Genomic DNA, 18,724 nt, shown 5'->3' with positions numbered 1-18,724 from the left:
TGTATTCAGTATCAACCATCTTCTCTGTTATGACGCATATTGACCTTATATTAATAATTGTTGTCAAAATGCCGCGTTGTCTGTGATTTCCCGTGGACATGTGTTTCTATATATAGGCCTACTGTTTACGCACTTCCTTCATCAATATTCATGAAAAGACTGATTTCTTAATTCCTAGATATGTTTAATTGTTTTGTTATCACAACGACATCTATAGTACAATTTTGTGGAAAGCATTATTTTTCATTACACTTCATGTGTTTTAAATCATTAATCATTTTGTTTTACACAAAATTCGGCGTTCATACAGCGTATATGACTTTAAGTACAACTTTGCGAACAGCACATTCATAGTAAAACAAAATAAAAATTCTTGAATAAACAGACTTCATCAAACTGTTCCAAATCACCATAAAGCATGATAACATATTACAGAAAAATCAACCCGCTCCAAGCTCACACAATTACAGTAAAATATTACAGACATTGACTCAGAATAAAACTGTGTGAATAAACAAACTTCATCAACCCGCTCCAAATCACCATAAAGCATGAAAACATATTACAGACATTGACTCTCTTTGATAGAAAAATCAACCCGCTCCAAGCTCACACAATTACAGTAAAATACTACAGTCATTGACTCAGCATGGATAAACACTATTATTTTGGACTAAATAATAAATGCCATATACCCTAACTTTATTACATAAAATTAAAAAAGGAGGGGGGGGGGGGTCACATACACTACAAAAAGTATTTTAAAAATGTTCATTTTCTTTTTATTTTAATTAATTATTCAATTTTTATAAATTTTGACAAAGGCAGTAACTCCTTCTCAGGTATCTTCATTCAGGCATTTTCTTTATTGTATTTCTTATGTAATTAGTTTCCTTGGCATTCACAATAATTATTCTAAATTATCTTCGAAGTAACAAGTATATCGGAATTTTCGGCACCAGAATTATGCATTTGAACCATATTTTACATAATTTTTATCATAAAATTTACAAAAAAATGTACATTTTTTTATGTTGACATACTCTTCTGTTTAATTATGTCTCCTATCCTAAATGATATGGCGACCTATACATTTTTTGCAATAATTAGTAAATTTGAATTATTTGATTAAAAATCAATGCAGTTTTTGTACTTTGAACCATTAAAATTGTAAGGGTGGAAAAAACTTAAGATATAACATTTATGATTCATCATAATAGGTTTGCAGTGGCTTGACATCCCTTTCCATTATGACGTCAAATATAAGTAGATCTTAAGAAATTAAATTTCATTTTTAGAGTTTCATTGGGATATGACATGAAGTCGGTGATCATATTCTATTATGCCTGAAGGGATTCATAGTAGATTTGATCACGCACTGACTTCATGTCACATCCTTATAAAACTCTTTTTAAGATAATTTTAGTTCTTATATTTAAATTTTATTTTTTGTGTTACATGGAAAAATTGGCACTATTTTTACTTTGTCATGGAAATGCAACATATCATACCTACAATTTCAAATGACGTCCCAATCGGAACTTTCCAAATGAATGCAGTTTGCTTTCCATATACAATACAGTTTTATCATATGAACTACTGCATTCTTTGAAATTTAAATTTCAATTTAATTAGTATTGTCATATGAAAAAACATCGGCAAATGTAAATATTGGCGCACTCTACACTGTGATACTGTTTTGGAAGCCCACCTGCGTGGTAAATTTCTTTTTTACACTAAAAGATGAAATGTGTGGTCATTCAATGTGCTTCAAAAATGGATTTTTTTCTTTTGTTTGTACAAAGTCTCTTCGAGGATTTTCACTCATACTGAGACCCATTTCTTGCTGCTCGGTAAAGGGCTGCAAATTTAGGCCTGTACTCGGTACCTAATGTCTTTGAGCAGTAGCTTCAGTTTTATGTGAAGGACCGTTTCCACGGAAAATAGATATTCATAAACACTTTAACTACCGAAATGTTCTTGCAAGTGTAAGATAACTCATGGTAACTGTTCATGTAGAAATCAAAACTCTAATGACAATGATTTGTAAACATCAATCTTTTAGTAAACAGGGAGCTCTGATCTTTTAATAGGCTGCAGAATTTTATTTCTTGTATAAATTTTGTCAGGATTTCATCTGTTCATACTACGTCTGAAAATCAAACGTATGCTCGCAATTCACTTTCCAAACCTGAAATTCTTCAAAATCAGATTTCAGTGTTTTGTATACTTTTAACATTTCAGTTAACCAAGATGAGTTCAATCTACCTTAACATGACGGGATTCCAAAATTTCATAAAAATCCTTAAAAACAAAATACACTTCCGGGTTCAGAAAATGTTTTACCAAGTCCCCATCTTTACTCCTTACAAAAATTTTACCTGTTGTTAAGGAGAATTTTCAGATGTGCCCTGCTACAGCATATTCTAGATGTAGTGTAATTATGTTCTAATTCGTTCACACTCTAACGAACATAAATAACTTATACCATAAATAAACACAGTGAGTAGGTAGCGCTCTCAAGAGTGCAGTTTATTTTCAACATCATACAAGAAAATAATCTTCGGTAAATAATCCTGAAAAGTTCATTCTCTTTAATAAAGAGAAAAAGATAATATGAAATATCATAATATAAAATACTGTGTGGGTGGGTGCGTGGGCACCATGTCTATACTGCACGAAGAGAGAGCCTTCGAATGGGGTTCACTTGTTAAGGTAGTCCGATACTCAGGTTTATAAAATTAGCAATTAAGTAATCAAAAATACTCATAAAAGTATCTCTGAATCCACAAAGTTTTTTTTAATGTATTTCTTTAAAGTTAAAGATTAAAGTTAATCATATTATATGGGGAAAATTGCCAAATCTCCAAAATTTTTGCAGAAAAAGCGAATTGGAATTTCTGCAATGTATTTTCTAATTGCAATTTGATCCACAAATATATATTAGATTTAAAAACAACAGGTATCCAGTCATTCAGAGAAATTGTCATGATTTTTATACCTACTTGGTATTTTTGTCTTTTATTTCAGTCATATATTCTATAGTACATAGTATAAAAGGCTTTTGCTATCATTGCAAGACACCATAAATCACTTCGTATTTCATATCATGCCATTAAGCATTGGTATCTAAGCCTGGATTCAAGAAAATCTTATTTCTCTAAGACTGTATTAATGTTTTTCCTTTTATAGGGTACAAATGTCAACTTTCATAAGACCATTAAAGACGCAGATGATGCCCTCTCTGCCTTGCGTCTTGGGAAAAAAATTAAAACAAATGAACAATGGGAGTCGACAAAAAAAGAGGTCATGGAGGATATCCTTGAAAACAAGTGTGTTCAAGTCCCAGTCTTCTTAGAAAAGCTGAGAACCGCTAAGCAGTCCACAACCTTTGTAGAGGCCACCTATAACAACGAGTGGGGATCGGGACTGGATCGTACGGGAACACTAAATACCAAACCGGAACACTGGCCGGGATCTAATACCCTCGGTGTCATGATGAAGAAAATCTCAAAAAAAATTCGAAAAAGGAAACTAAGCGACAGCATTAGTCGTAAACAAAAACAAGCACATCGTGAACAGTCTAGACAGCGAAATATCGTTCAGATGCTGAAGGATCTTAGAACTGCATCCGATAGTGACGTTTCTGGATGCAATGCCGATTCTGATAGCTCTGAAGGGGACAAATAAACATCCAAAATCCTCAATCCAGACGCTGTATATAAATGAATTGAACTTTTTGTATTATTATACTTCTGTTAAAATGATTCCTATATGAAGTTCCGAAGGTAAAATAGCTATCTTTTATAGTCCACGCATAGCAAAGCTATACCCCGGGGTATAGTTTTTGCTATCCACCCTCGGAAAATTTTCAAGCAATTGTTGCCGCCAATTTTGATTTCCAGCGATAAATCTTTAAACTGATGAGGTCATAATGACTTCAGTAGCATTGTGAAGTCATCAGGATTTCAGATTAATCTTGCAGAATTATCTTACTCCAAAAAAATTTAAAATCTCGGAAATTATATCATACATCAGTATAATAAAACGCTTACCCACTGGTTGTGAGTGGGATAGCTCTTTTATCAAACCCTTGACAGGAACTATTCCCCTCGGGCAAGCCCTCAGGGAATAGTTCTCTGTCGCGGGTTTGATAAAAGAGCTATCCTACTCACACCCGGTGGATAAGTGTATACTATCACATAGGTACGTGTATTTAAACATTATTTACTTAGAAATGTAGAACTACCTCATGTGTAATTTAAACATAATATCTGTCAATGTCAGAGGATTGAATTTGTTTGAAAAAAGGAATAAGTTTTATCTTTGGTTAGAACAAAATAGATTCGACGTTGTATTGATACAAGAAACTCATTATATAGATAAATTTAAAGAAAAATATAACTCAAATTGGAAAGGTATATCCATACATGCTTTTTCTGATTCTTCATATAGTAGAGGGGTTTCCATACTATTTCGTAAAGAACTTAATGTAAATATTCTTAATATGCACAAATCTGAAGATGCAAGAAAACTTTTAGTTAATGTCAAGGTAGATGACAACTTAATTACATTTATTAATGTATATGCACCTAATAGTGAAAATGCTCGAATAACCTTTTTCAACAGACTTAAAACATTTACTTCTTTGTATTCCTCTGAAGGAAGTAAAATATTTCTCTGTGGAGATTTTAATTGTAGCTTTGAAAAGAAAAGTGATAAATCGCAAAAGCGCTTATTAGAAATTTTAAATCAATTAGATCTTGTAGACCTTTGGCAATATAAACATCCTCAGAGAGATGGTTTTACCTGGTGCGATTCAGATAACTGTCCTAAAAGCAGAATAGATTATGTATTTGTAAGTAGCGATACTTTAAACTTTATGAAAAATATAATTATTAGACGCATACCAGGCACACACAATAAAAACACTAGAATGAGCGATCATAGATACTTAAAAACATCTGTGGATTTTAACAAACAAGAACGCGGCTCCGGATATTGGAAATTAAACGTATCTCATTTAGATAAGACTGAATATAAAGAAGGTGTCATCAAGATTTTTAATGAATTAGATAAGTCGCTGGATTCAATTTCAAAATGGGAATTATTCAAAGTAAAGATTCGCGATTTCTCAATACATTATGCTAAACAATCAAAACACAACATAAAAATGAAGATACAGTTAGTTGAAAAGAAAATTGATGAACTTGAAAATCTTCCTAGGGCTCAAATTAATATGAACGAAAAAAGAAAATTGGAAAAAGATTTAGATGAAATGCAAAACGAATTGGCAAAAGGCGCACAAATAAGATCTAAAGCACAATGGATAGAAGAGGGCGAAAGAAACACAAGTTTTTTCCTTGGATTAGAAAAGAAAAACCAAACTAATAATACAATTTTTGAAGTACGAAATGAAACTAAGACATTTTCTTCAAATTCTGAAATATTGCACGAAATGTGCACTTTTTACAAAAACCTTTACAGTAGTAAATTAATTGATAATGCTGAAATATCCGAATATCTACAAAATGTTAATTGTCCAGAATTAGAAAATAAAGAGAAGGAAAAATGTGATGCAATGCCTACAATAGATGAATGTAAAGAAGCTGATTTTAATATGAAAAACAATATATCTCCTGGCTTAGATGGTTTACCGTGTGAGTTTTATAAATGTTTTTGGAACACTATAAGCTCCTTATTTTACGAAGTACTGCTATCCGTTTTTGACAATAAAGAGTTGACTTTTTCACAACGCATATCTCTTATTACAGTTTTATTTAAAAAAGGAGACAAGAATGATTTAAAGAACTATCGACCTTTAAGTTTAACAAATACTGACTATAAGATAATAGCTTTCATATTTGCAAGAAGATTACAAAAAGTTATAGATCAATTAATAAGTAATGAACAATCAGCATATATTAAAGGACGTTATATCGGAATTAATGCTAGAACTGTTTTAGATATTTATGAACATTGTATGGAAAATAATAGTGAAGGACTTTTGTTATTTATAGATTTTGAAAAAGTTTTTGATTCGATAGAATGGAATTTTTTATTTAAAGTACTAGAAAAATTTAACTTTGGGGAAAACTTTATCAGATGGATAAAAATTTTATACACCAACCCAATTTTTAAAGTAAAAAATAATGGTTGGATTTCCAAAACGTGTTCTATGTCTAGAGGCATAAGACAAGGGTGTCCCATTTCAGCCTTGCTATTTTTATTTGTCGCAGAAATATTAGCTATAAAAATAAAAAGTAATGAACATATCAAAGGTATTAAACTAAATACAACTTCTCCAGAAATAAAAAATCTACAACATGCGGATGACATAACTTTAGCTTTAAAAGATATATCCTCATTAGAAACAGCAATGGAAAGTGTTCAAACTTTTTGCAACCATGCTGGATCAAAAATTAATCTGAATAAAACACAATGTATACTTTTAGGTAGTCTCAAGGACAGGCACTCAAATGTGTGTGGTATAAATGTAACTAATGATGCTGTTCGCTGCTTAGGTATTTTTATTGGTCATAACAAAGACCAATGCTACAACTTAAATTGGATTAAAATTTATGAAGATATGGAAAAACTGTTTGAATCATGGAAAAAAAAAATTAACAATTTTTGGAAAGTCTTGTGTAGTTAATTCTTTAGCTTTATCAAAATTAATATATGTTGGCTCCATATTACCAATTCCAGACTACGAGTTGATAAAAAAATTTAAAAGTAGTGTATTCAATTTTATATGGAACAAACGAGATAGAATTAAGCGAGACACTGTTATAGGCAAACAAGAAAAAGGGGGAATAGGATTAGTTGATATTGAACTAAAATTAAAGGCCTTAAAGGCATCTTGGGTAACAAGACTTAGTGATGAATCTTGTATACTGAATAAAGTCATAAATGGATACCTGAATGAAATGAATATAGACATTAATTATTTACTTACATTGTCTGAAAGAAAACTCGAAAACTTTTCACTTATTTCTCACCTGTCTACTTTTTATAAAGAAATATTCTGTTATTTCAATGAATGTAAAAAGGAAATAGAAATATCAAATTTATCAAATGTCAAATTTGCACAACAACCACTTTGGAATAACATTTTATACCAATTTAAAGGTAAAACAATATGTTTTAAAAATTGGATTGCAAGTAATATTTTGTATACGAAAGATCTCTTTGATGAAAATGGTAACTTTAAAACATTACAAGAAATTTCAAATACTTTGATAAATAAATCTAACTGGTTGTGTGAGTACAAGATTCTAAAAAAAAGTAGTAACGAAACAGAGTAACATGTTTGATATGAAGTGTTGTATTTTTACCAAGACAACTCCTGTAAATTCTTTCAATTTTAACAGTGGTTTAAATTGTATTACAGATAAAAAATGTAAGTTTTTCCATGAGAATATGTTGTCTAAAAAGTTTAAATATCCATGTTATCAATCAATATTAGGTCGAAACTTCTGTGTGAGTAAAGAATACTGGTGTAATATTTATAGAAATAAAATCAAACTCATGTATGATAAACGTCTAAATGAATTTAATCATAAATTGTTGAATAATATTCTATGCTGTAATTCTTTTTTACAAAAATGTAAATTAAGAGAAAATGCAAAATGTGAATTTTGTGGAAATGAAAACGAAAATATAAAACATCTAATTTTTGATTGTGATAATGTAAAAGGTGTATGGCAAAAGTTGAATATTGTTATGCACTATGATGTGCAATGGAAACATATTGTTGTAGGATTTTACTTGGAAACAAATTCAAGAATTCGTTTTTATAATACTATAATATCATATTTGGCATATAAAATATATAAATTTAAAATGAAAAGCAGAATAGAAAATATTATACAAGAGAAGTTCATGTTAGAAAAAAGCATTAGATATTCATTAGAAAAAGATATAAATTTCATGTTAAATTTGTCAAAAACTGGTATGTTTAAAGACCTAGTCAAACTTTTAACAAATTTGTTATAATGACTTATTTTGTAATTTTCTTTTTCTTTGTTGTTTTTATGTTGGTTATCCTAAATACCCGGGTTAACTGGCAATTTGTAAATGGGTATTGATTAGTGTTGGCAAATCGGACGATTTTTAGTAACCGGTTACTCGCTCAATCTTCCGATCGAGTACCCGGTTACTCGGACGATTTATTCATATGTATCATTTATCTCATCTTTTACTCATCGGTTCTAATAAAACACAAAGGTATTGTGAATTAACTTTATTTATAAACTTAAAAAGAATACGCACGCAATATCTTGAATTTTAGATATAATTATAATCAAAAAATTAATTAAATCAGAAGAAAAATAAATGTTTCACGCTATTTTACAATGGCGTTCATCAGTTTTACTTTTCAACCCCCGATATATGTCACGATCAAAGAGAATAGTTATTTAGAAATTTGAAGTCACAATAACTCCAATTCATATTAATTACATTTCACAGGTATGGAATCAGCTGTTCTTTTAAAATACTTTCAAGCTATAGATGTCTTTGGCGGCATCTCGTTAAATTATTTAATGAGGTAATTGTGACTTGGCAATCAAAGCTATCAATTTAGTGTGAAAACCAATCAATCGTATTAGTGAAACCGTAGATCATTAAGTCTAACGGTAAAGAAAATTAGAGAAATGTTTATTTGTACGCTTATAAACAAATTAACATTTTATTTTTTAGTTATTTACCATATAAGATGCATTTTATCCGAGTAACCGAATAGCAATTTTACTAACCGATACTCGCATCGTTCGACGGTTAACCGGTTAACCGGGTACTCGTTGCCAACACTAGTATTGATGGAACTGTGTAATAAAAGATAAAAAATAACTTTCATAAGACCTTTTCTAAAACTTCCAAAAACCTTGATTCTTATAAAGATGAATAAAATGAAAATTGTTGCATGAAAAAATTTCATTTTCAAGCTTCATTTTGATGCATTTCAAATTAAAATTTGATTTTTGGAGTTATCCTTCATGGCTGAGGATCGGATATCCTCAAGCAGGAGATAAGGTGTGTCGCATAAAATACCTGTTAAACAGGTTCTATTTCTGAAATAACTAACCAATAAAAATTGGTTTCCGGTATAAATATAAATAAACAAAACACGTGTTCGATCAACACACGTGTTACTATAACTGTAATAAATACATATCATGTGTAGATACTCAAGAACTTGAAAATACTTTTAGAATTTTTTAATTCAAATTCAGTAACATAAAGACGTTTTCTACACATAATACAACTGTACAACTATTCTCAGGATAAACTAAAAAGTAAGCTTATCGGTATGATAAACAACTGTTTTTTCTATAATAATTAAAGTAAAATATTCGTATCTTGTGATTAATCTCTGATTGTACACAAAAGTACTTTGAAGTTAATATCAAAAGGATGCTAGAGTTCCTTATTGACAACATTTATATAGTTTTCGGAAACCATGTCGTCAGACAAACTGTTAAGATTCCTTTATAAACTGCCCTGTCTTTATATTCCTTTGAAATAGAATTCATTCAGAAACTTCTACATGAGCAGTAAAAACACTTGCAGTTTATTTATATGGCAACACGTTATATTCCAGTGATTAAAAAACACCATAGAGTCTACCACATCTGTTTCCCATTTTGATGTTTTATTGACTATAAACGATAAAGGCAAACAAACAACTAATATGACAAATAAGGTGACTTAGGCTTTTCCATCGTCATTTTTATGCAGTAATATCCTGTTGCCGTGCATATAGCGTTAACATCTCCAAATGTATTTGATACTCACCAGCATGCTCTAAGTACAATCAATGTTTAAACCATTGCAAGCTACTGACAGATGAGTTGATGTTTCATGGATTTCAACAACCTCGTTTAAAAGCAACATTTCGCAAATTTTTTGAGCCGTTATAATGAAATTCTTAACAAATATTACTTGTCATTGGACCATATGTTACTGATGTGTCTCATTCCAGTTGTTAACCCTTTTTACTATTACTGATTTTGACTACGATATTTTCCGTCTACCTGAGAGGGCTCACACCGTGTGTTTAGGGTTAAAAGGGGATGCCTACTCCTTCTAGTCACCTGATCCAACCTCTGGATTTTCAATGGTCTGTGTTTTATGTCCTGCTAACAAAGAACAAGGTTTACTTATTGAATATCTCTTCTTATGTAAAAGTACATTTACTGAAATTTAGCACACTTTTGAACATCTCATTATTAATTCTACATACTAAATATTAAAAGATGACATTTAAAAAATGAAAACTTTTTTTAATGTTCATGCAAAAAACATATCAATGCAAAACAAATCATTCTTGATCCCCAAAAAAGTTTTAGAACAAACGATTCATTTTCGATACGATCAACAAAATGGTCACATTGAAAGTATTTTATCATCTCTGAATATCTGGATTTGAACCTCTTCAGATGCCTCAGGACATCCTCTCGTTTATCAAAATTTCTTAAATCTTCGTACACTTTTATCAACCGCAAAAATTCACCTATTCCAGCTTCAAACGTTTCTTTTATGTCCCTCTGTTTCTTCAATGCAAACTGTGCGTCCAATAATTTTTCATATGTCAAAACTATGAATGGACAAGTGGGAATATTCTTGATAATTATATCACGTAAGCACAGTCCTTCTTGTATTACTTTGATAGCTGTTTCATTCTTTCCTAATGCTAGTAGGCTTTCTGCGTACAAACAAATCAATTCTAAAATAGAGGTATCGTTGACAGAGCTTTGAGATCGTAATCCTATTGCTTTTTTTAAGGCATCTGACGCCTCCCTAAATTTATGAATCTTCAAAAGCGCTTTACCCATTGATTCCCAGAGCAAGGATTTTGCATCGAGATGAGGAAAATCTTCGAGGCGTTTGAAACTGTTTTCAAGTAAGTCAAATGCCTCTTCATTTTGACCAAATTCCAACAGTCTTTGAGCTAAATTTGTTTCAGATATTATAATTGCTTTTAGGGGTGCATTTGTTTTTTCTTTGATACGAAGCCCTTTTCTATAGTATTCAACAGCTTTTATGAAGTCCCCTTTCTTTTCATACATTACACCCATATTGTTCATAGAAGATCCAATGATGGGATGGTTTTCTGTTCCAGTAATATGAAGTCTACGCTTTAGAACCTCAAGTTGAAAAGGTTCCCCTTTGTCGACGTTACCTGTGTAAAGAAAGAAATTGAATCTAACGTTGGACGAAGGGAAGGACTGATACTGATGGATGGTTAATGAAAATGGAAATAATGCTTTTTGGATTATTAAAAACAATTTAAATCATCATTTAGTTTACCTGACTTATTATAAAATAAAGCAAGAGACTGCATTGTCTGTAAAATCAGGTTTTCGTAATGCATCTTAAGCTCCCTTTCCACTTCAAAGGCTTCCTGTAAGAATCTATAAAAGCTCTTTTTTGCAATTGTCAGAAATTACAACTCCAAACACACAATACATATATTAGGTGAGCGAGGGTGGGGGTTTATGAATTTCAACGAGTATTCAAGTTCTCGGCCACCATCGCTAGTTCATACGTTCAGTCTTTCGACTAAATATTTCTAATCTATTTCTCGTTAAAAATGTATAATTAAGTAATCTTAAATTCGATGAATCAAGATTGGATTTATTTTATTTATTTCTAAATGTGTGTGTTTCCGTGAGTAAACTTTCGTCAGGGCAAGACTTAAAACTGCTCCTTGTTCATTATTTTGGGTAAGGAACTATTTAAGTGTTTATTTTTGATCGTGAAACATACCTTCAAAATCTTTAGTCTGGACTTATTGTAAAAGGATTTAAGATAGAAAGACTCAAGGAAGGAAAATGACGAGAAGGTGAAGTGGCGTTTTGTTCCTTTACATACATAATTTCTTAATATCTTTTTAAAAGGACTAAAGGTCGACATAAGTCAAATTCGTCACAAACTTTCTTGCAAGTTCCCTGCAAGAAAGTCAAGGTGTAGAGACCCCCTTCTCCCAATTATATTGTACTACGTATAATATTGCGGTTTTCGATAGGTTTATGATATGAATGATTTAGTTACCGTATGGCATCCATAAATTTCCCTTGGGATCCTAGATTCCATCCATAGCTCTGACATAGAAGAGCCAAGAAGTAATCTCTTTTCTCAGGAAATTGTCTTCGAATTTTAATCGCCTTTTGGAATTTCTCTTCGGCTCCAAGATAGTCACCCTACAGAATTGTTTTCCATTTAAGTTTGAAAAAACTTACTGAATGAGAAAATTTCCGTACAGATAACGGTCATCGTAAATCAAAATCTTGAAGGATGAATAAGATGAAAAATTGCAAGTTACCTTGATATTTGTCAAGGCTTTTCCATACCCAGTTAATATCTTTGCTTCATCCAAACCTTGTCTAAATTCTTGAGCTTTCTTTAGGCAGTTCTCATAAAAGTCTATGCCAATGCCTAAAAGCAAAGTTATTTCTTCACTTATTCTATAAGAAATAAGATCCAAATAAATATATCTCTGTTTTCCCTAACAAACCAGACCCAACTAAATCGTGCCGACTGACATTTTTATTTCATAGATGCATTTCATCTATGCACCAGCTTTCACTGAAAGTGGAAGGTTAAAAATGTCGGTCTATCTGTCCGTCCGTCGTCTTTAGGTGCTTTGAAGATTGATCGTTTCTTTGCTTTTAATCTCTTTTTCAAAATTGTGAAACGCCACCATTTCCTGGTAGAGAGCTGTGAATTTAGACCTGTATTCAGCACTTTTGCGATTGAGCAGTAAGGAATCTTTTTCGTGTCAGCATCTACTGCGACACTGGACTTAAGTCTGAATTCAACCTTGAAGTTTATATAATTCATCTGAAGAACATGTCTCCTTCTCCCGCATTGGAATTGAATCAGCGACGGAAGGATTAACTCCTTACTTCGTGTCTCTTAAATGAAACCTCTAAAACCATTGTGCAATGCTAGGCTCTTGTCGAAGCACTTTTCCTGTTTAGTTACTTGAAGCTGTAGTCGATTATAAGAAATTAACACTAATATGAAATATTTCAAAAGTTCAATTAAACAATAGCTATAGGATAATTTTCCGTAAAATTTCGTTTTTAATATTAGTGTGATACATTGTTTTGAAATCGTTTTCTTTGTACTATTCATACATATAAAAGTATTGAAAATTGTTCCGAATGTATTTTAAAAATTTTTTGTAAGAAAAAAATATTTACGTACCTGTATTTCCAACTTGAGAAGTTAGGTCTGGTTATCGGGATACAAAGATATTTTAATGATAAACAAAAATAATAAACTCAATTGCATTACTATTGCCTTCTTTAAAATTCAAGTCAACGGCGTGCATAAAATTTTGTTAATGAAAGTTGAGACTAGTGTTTCATACTGTATGTTGCCATTTTTGAGAACATGATGGATCCATCAGCAATGACAGTTGCTGCTAAGTCCACGAACACGTGATATGTATCTTCCGTGCAATAAATGACATCGGTAAACAATTTCATAAAGTTTTGATGTTCTACATTCAACTGACACAAGGCATCGGAGTAATTTTTCGTGTGAGTTCTCCTCTCGATTTCCTTTAGAATATCAGAAAATATCCTACAAAAGCGCTTTCGAACACCTACAATAAGTGGAAGATCAAAATCAGAATAATACAAGAAAACATTGATGTAACCATCAATTGTCGCCCGGGAAATAAATAAAAAAAAAACAATGGAAATGAGTGTTGATCACTAAACTGCTTCAGTGTGTGTGAAAAAGCCATGCCTCTAACTGATAGAGACGATAGTCGAGAATATTTTGAAAATTTATTGTCGGATAAAAATCGAACAAAAACGATGCCCCTTTTAAACTTTATCAATTCCCCAAGTAAATTTTGGCTGCATAAAATATAAATTGAAACTAGACTCATGCAACACCTATTTTCAAAAATGTATTTCACTTTAAGAATATTAAACACGAACTGTGTAGAGTACGTTTTTATGCGATCATGAAAATTCGATGTTCTAAAAAAAGGGACTTGTCGTTTTTTCGATAGTAGATGAGAAGCAAGTTTATATTAAATATTAAAAACATTTGCATTTTTACAAATTCACGTTATGGAAGTAAATGTATTATGTATCTCGTAATTCCTAAAGGGAAAGAACATTCTGATTAATAATCTTTTTAATGTTTAGAAAATCTTCAATTCTGAATAACTTCTCCCACCTCAATCCCCATACACCAACACTTAAACTTATATGTATAGAGCAGCCAGGTCCTCCGGGCTGCAATAATGATCAAAGACACTTCATGCTATGCTAATAGAGTTAGATTCAGAGTTGTTTTAAGGACAGATGATACAAACTTTTTTTTTCTTTGGAAGGACTTAATATCATGTCACAAGTTTAGAAAAGAGGATAATTCTTAGATTGTATCCTCCTAAGGAGTGAAAAATGAAATAGACTTGGAAAATATTACTAATATTTCAATAAAAAAAAGCAAATGTGGACGAAACACACTCAGTAAAGGTTTACAGATGAAAACAAATTTTAGAATATGTTACACTGGAGCTAAAGGTGTAATAAAAACATTAGAAAAGTATACCAAGCCAGGTGAATTTTATCAGGAAAAGCAAAATGACAAGAAATCAGCAATATCATATAGGCTGATTTTTACCATTTTGCTTTTCCTGATAAAATTCACCTGGCTTGGTATACTTTTCTAAAGTTGATATTACACTTTTTGTAAAATTTTGTATCAACTGTCCTTAATAATTAATTGTTCATGTTTTGTAATTATTATGTTATTTTTACGTTAGGATCCTATCAGACACTTTCTCCGATAACTCAAAACTGAAGAAATAAAGAGGGAGGTATAGCGCCTGCTCGCAATTAGCAGTAAATCGCATTTGCAAACATGCTAAATATTTCAATATTGAGGATCTAGCTATAGGCAAACTCAAATAATACCAGTATCTGGCAAAAACAGTCATAATTACATAATATCAATGACATGTACCGAATTGGCATGGGATATTGGGATATATGGAGAACTGTCGAGTAACATTTTTAAAAAAATCAGATTAAGGTACTTAAACCAACTTGAATCAGAGATATCTTGAAGGAGTTATGTTCTTTTGATATCATATTATACAATTATATTCTTACCTATTTGTCAAGTCTTAAGGCATACAACGTCATTTCAGAAGAAGTTGGTTTAATATGGTCTGGGTAATTGAGCTATTACTTTACTCAATGTTCATTTTGATTTGTCTTTTTTATATGTTGTGCAAGATATTGAATTCTAATTTAACTTCTTACAATCAAATTGACAACACTGATTAGTTTTATTTATTTACCCAAGTTTATTCACCCCTCTCGGATGAAAAATTACTGACATAGACATAATACTTTTATTTCCTCTGCCAATATTTTTTTGATAATTTGATATAATAATTATTTCAACAAAAAGCCTTTGCATATTTCTTTTTTTAACTGTTATTAAATTAGAATATTATCATTTTAAATAAAATGTATTAACTTTACGAATTTATCATTTGCCATATGCATTTAAAATATATTTTTATATAAAATACAAAAACTTAAAACAATAGGAGCTGCAACTTTGATGTAAAAATTATCTGTTGCAGAATTGTCATTAAATACTTCAAGAGCGGAGAAAAAAAACATTTATAAACTTCTGTTGTTCATATTTGTAATGTAACAGAATTATTTTCAAGCTCTGAAACAATTTAATAGCCATTCTCTGTAACCACTAACTTTTTTGTCATGATGTTCATTGATTTTGATGAAACTTGACTCATTCTTAGCACTTTACACCAGAACAAAAATCAAATAAAATTTCGTTGTCATTTGTATTGTTTGCCATGGTAACAGCCTGAAAAGTTTGAAAAAATTGAGATTTTCAGCTACTTTAAATCTTTATTGAAAATTAATTAAATCTAGGAAAAGCATTCTCATAAAATCATGACACCTTATTGCCATTTATGCTGCAAAGAAACTGTTTAGAATATATCTTTAGGTAAGTGGTTACCAAGGGTTCGTTTGGAATACATTTAAAATGCTGAAATATGCTGAAAACGCTCAGTATTTACTAATGGTAGTTGTTACATGATCAAACTCATTCAATAACTTAAGGAAAACAATGAAAATACTAGTATTAACTTTTATGATTGCCATGGTTACGCAGTGTAACCAAGTAAAATACCCGGTAAGTAACTACATGTAAGGGAGAACAAAAAATCCCAGACCATTTTATGTGACTAACCTTGAATAGTACTTATCTGGTAGTTAAATATCAAACTAGTATGTTTATAAATTTGATGAGGAAAACAATACTGTTGCTATGGTTACCAAGAAAAGAAAATGTTTGATTTTGTAAACTTTAAATCAATATTAAACATTATGTGCTAGCTTCTTAAATCCAGTTAGAGATTGGATGATAGTCGAAATTGAAAATCAGGTTTACGGGTTAGCTGTTCACATTGGCGGATCCAGAGGGGGGGTTCCGGGGGTTGGAACCCCCCTTTATTTTTTGCCAAGTGGTGAGAGAGTGAGAGAAAGAGAGGATAAACGTTTGCCGAGAATAAATATTTGTACGTCTTACTTATGTATTGAATAGATAGATTTTCACACATTAAGTTTCCTCTACTATTCCTTCACTATTACTTTTTTATGAGAGAATGATAGAAAATAGTTTACCTATTTTTATATATTTCATATACGATAAGTAACATGTGAGATTTAATTTGATATTTCCGCTATCTTTGGCCGTGTTGGCTATATATGTACCGTTTTTTAATCATATCTTTTGAAGGAACTAACCTGTAATGCTTTGTTTTAAACCCCACCCGCACCCACCCCTAAAAAATTTCTCAAATTCTAAACGAGAATTCTTTGTACTCTTCAGAAATGCTGCAAATCCATTCAATTCAATTTCAAGGCTTCAGTACTGTAGTTTTTGAAACGTGTTTGTTTTGTTTTTTTTTTGTTTTTTTTGGACTGGGGGGTACCTTTTCAAAGAAAAAAAGGACGTAAACAAACTTATTATTTACCACAACCTTAGATCTTTTCATATATGTATGTGAATCTTTGCTTGAGCGTGTGTATGAGTGGGGGGGGGGTTAGAGGGACACAAGCCTGGAACCCCCCCCCCCCCCCCTTTCAAAAATAGCTGGACCCGCCCCTGGTTCATAAACATCAATGATAGAAGTTTTGAGAATCTGCATTTAAAGGTACTAGGTGTTAAAAGTTTTGGACCGATAAGTATTGGTCTAAAATGCCTTAAATTGTTTTTTAATCCTTTGGTTACCCTACGAGACTATTGATATTACATGTATGTTACCCTTTATGTCTTTAATTTTTTTGTATTCCTTCATGCAGTCTCTTAAAATTCCATGGATATCAAATCGGTCTTCCGTAACTCGTGAAATTAAATGTCGATCTAAAAAAGTTTGTACTGTAACTTCTGATTCTTCTTCACCAGTACCTGTTATTAATAATTAAAGTTTATTTACTTTTCTGTTACATCTTACAAAAATCATGGTCATTTATTAATCAGAAAACGCTGTTCCTATAGGCCACTTTCATGACGTACAAAACAATGACGAATAATATGTAGTATTTAACTTACTTGAACCTATTAATGTGATTAGACATGAGATAAATTATGAAATGTTTCTCTTAGTAAGTTATTCGCAGTTGTAGTAAGTACAGAAACAATTACATAACCCGATTACGCGGGTTATGTATATTTTTTCTGTAACAACTCGATAAAAGAAAGCATTTTATTGCATGTTTAAATAATCAAAGGGACCATTAAAGTAATAAAGCAGAAAAATATTAAAGTTAAAAAGTAAATAATACCTAATAAATTGATAGCTTCTTTCAAATCAAATGTCCCTGGTATGTAACTCACAACTGTTAACTTTTCTTCCAAGATTTTTGGAAGTCTGTCTAGGTAAACTTTATAAATTGATTCTACAAATAAAATGCATCTTATTATCTATCTACAACCAATTAATATCGTTTTAAAATGTTCATTATTTAACTTTTTTTCAACATGCAAAGGTAGGAAATGAAAATATAAAAGGTAAAAGTTAACAAATACACAAGTATGAAAAAAAAAATAACCGCCTACTTATACTTAATCTCGTACAATTTCTAAATAACCTATCTGTGATCGAAGTCTATGCATGCATAATAAGCAATTTGAGTAGGATTAGTATGTACCGATTTGTTCGTCTTGTGAGTAGCATTCTGAGCTCAATATCCCCAGTCTGTTGTGAATAAGTAAATAAATAACATCGTCTACATCAAGCGAGCTACTATCATCCTCTATTTCTCCACCAGCCAAGAGCAGTGCAAGAGGAAGCCCTTCACATAGTTCTACGATCTTTGATATTTTATTAGTCTGCATCATCCAGACGTTTGCGTTTACCTCCACAAACGCATAAATCTTGGATCGTCCATTGTGACTGCCTCTTGTGTAATGTGCCTTATTAATGACTGGAGAACTTCATTGGAGTTGTGTGTATTCCGGAGATCAATCCAAACGCATGGTTGTTCGATATGTTCACAATATTCTCTTACTAAAGATGTCTTTCCAATGCCTTTAAACCCATGGATAACCACTATTTTATTCCATTTGATCTTGTTTCTTAATTTCTGCATCTCGGATTTTCGACCAACAAAGGTGACCATCGTGACGACGCTCGTTTAAATGA

General features: G+C 31.3%; 2 protein-coding genes across 2 annotated transcripts; one reads left to right on the top strand and one right to left on the bottom strand.

Moving 5' to 3' along the window:
• The first annotated feature begins 2,664 nt into the window (after window positions 1–2,664).
• Window positions 2,665–3,690, top strand: LOC134278895 (uncharacterized). Its single transcript, XM_062761196.1, has 2 exons — window positions 2,665–2,715; window positions 3,193–3,690. The coding sequence occupies exons 1-2, from the start codon at window positions 2,665–2,667 to the stop codon at window positions 3,688–3,690; spliced, it is 549 nt and encodes a 182-aa protein (XP_062617180.1).
• Window positions 3,691–10,089: 6,399 nt separating this feature from the next.
• On the bottom strand, window positions 10,090–18,420 carry LOC134278918 (uncharacterized). The gene is made up of 9 exons (XM_062761230.1): window positions 18,231–18,420; window positions 17,865–17,978; window positions 17,344–17,487; window positions 13,382–13,618; window positions 12,329–12,441; window positions 12,058–12,206; window positions 11,314–11,417; window positions 10,517–11,185; window positions 10,090–10,139 (listed from the first exon to the last, which is right to left on the bottom strand). Exons 1-9 carry the CDS (start codon window positions 18,418–18,420, stop codon window positions 10,090–10,092), a joined length of 1,770 nt encoding a protein of 589 aa, XP_062617214.1.
• Between the last annotated feature and the right edge of the window lie 304 nt (window positions 18,421–18,724).

This window comes from Saccostrea cucullata, unplaced genomic scaffold (genome assembly GCF_032062105.1).
Source record: "Saccostrea cucullata isolate Sc308-1 unplaced genomic scaffold, CSIRO_AGI_Scuc_v1 ctg1817, whole genome shotgun sequence".
Taxonomy (NCBI): domain Eukaryota; kingdom Metazoa; phylum Mollusca; class Bivalvia; order Ostreida; family Ostreidae; genus Saccostrea; species Saccostrea cuccullata.
The sequence above is the reverse complement of the archived record's forward strand: the minus strand, read 5'-3'. Positions and strand labels throughout refer to the sequence as shown.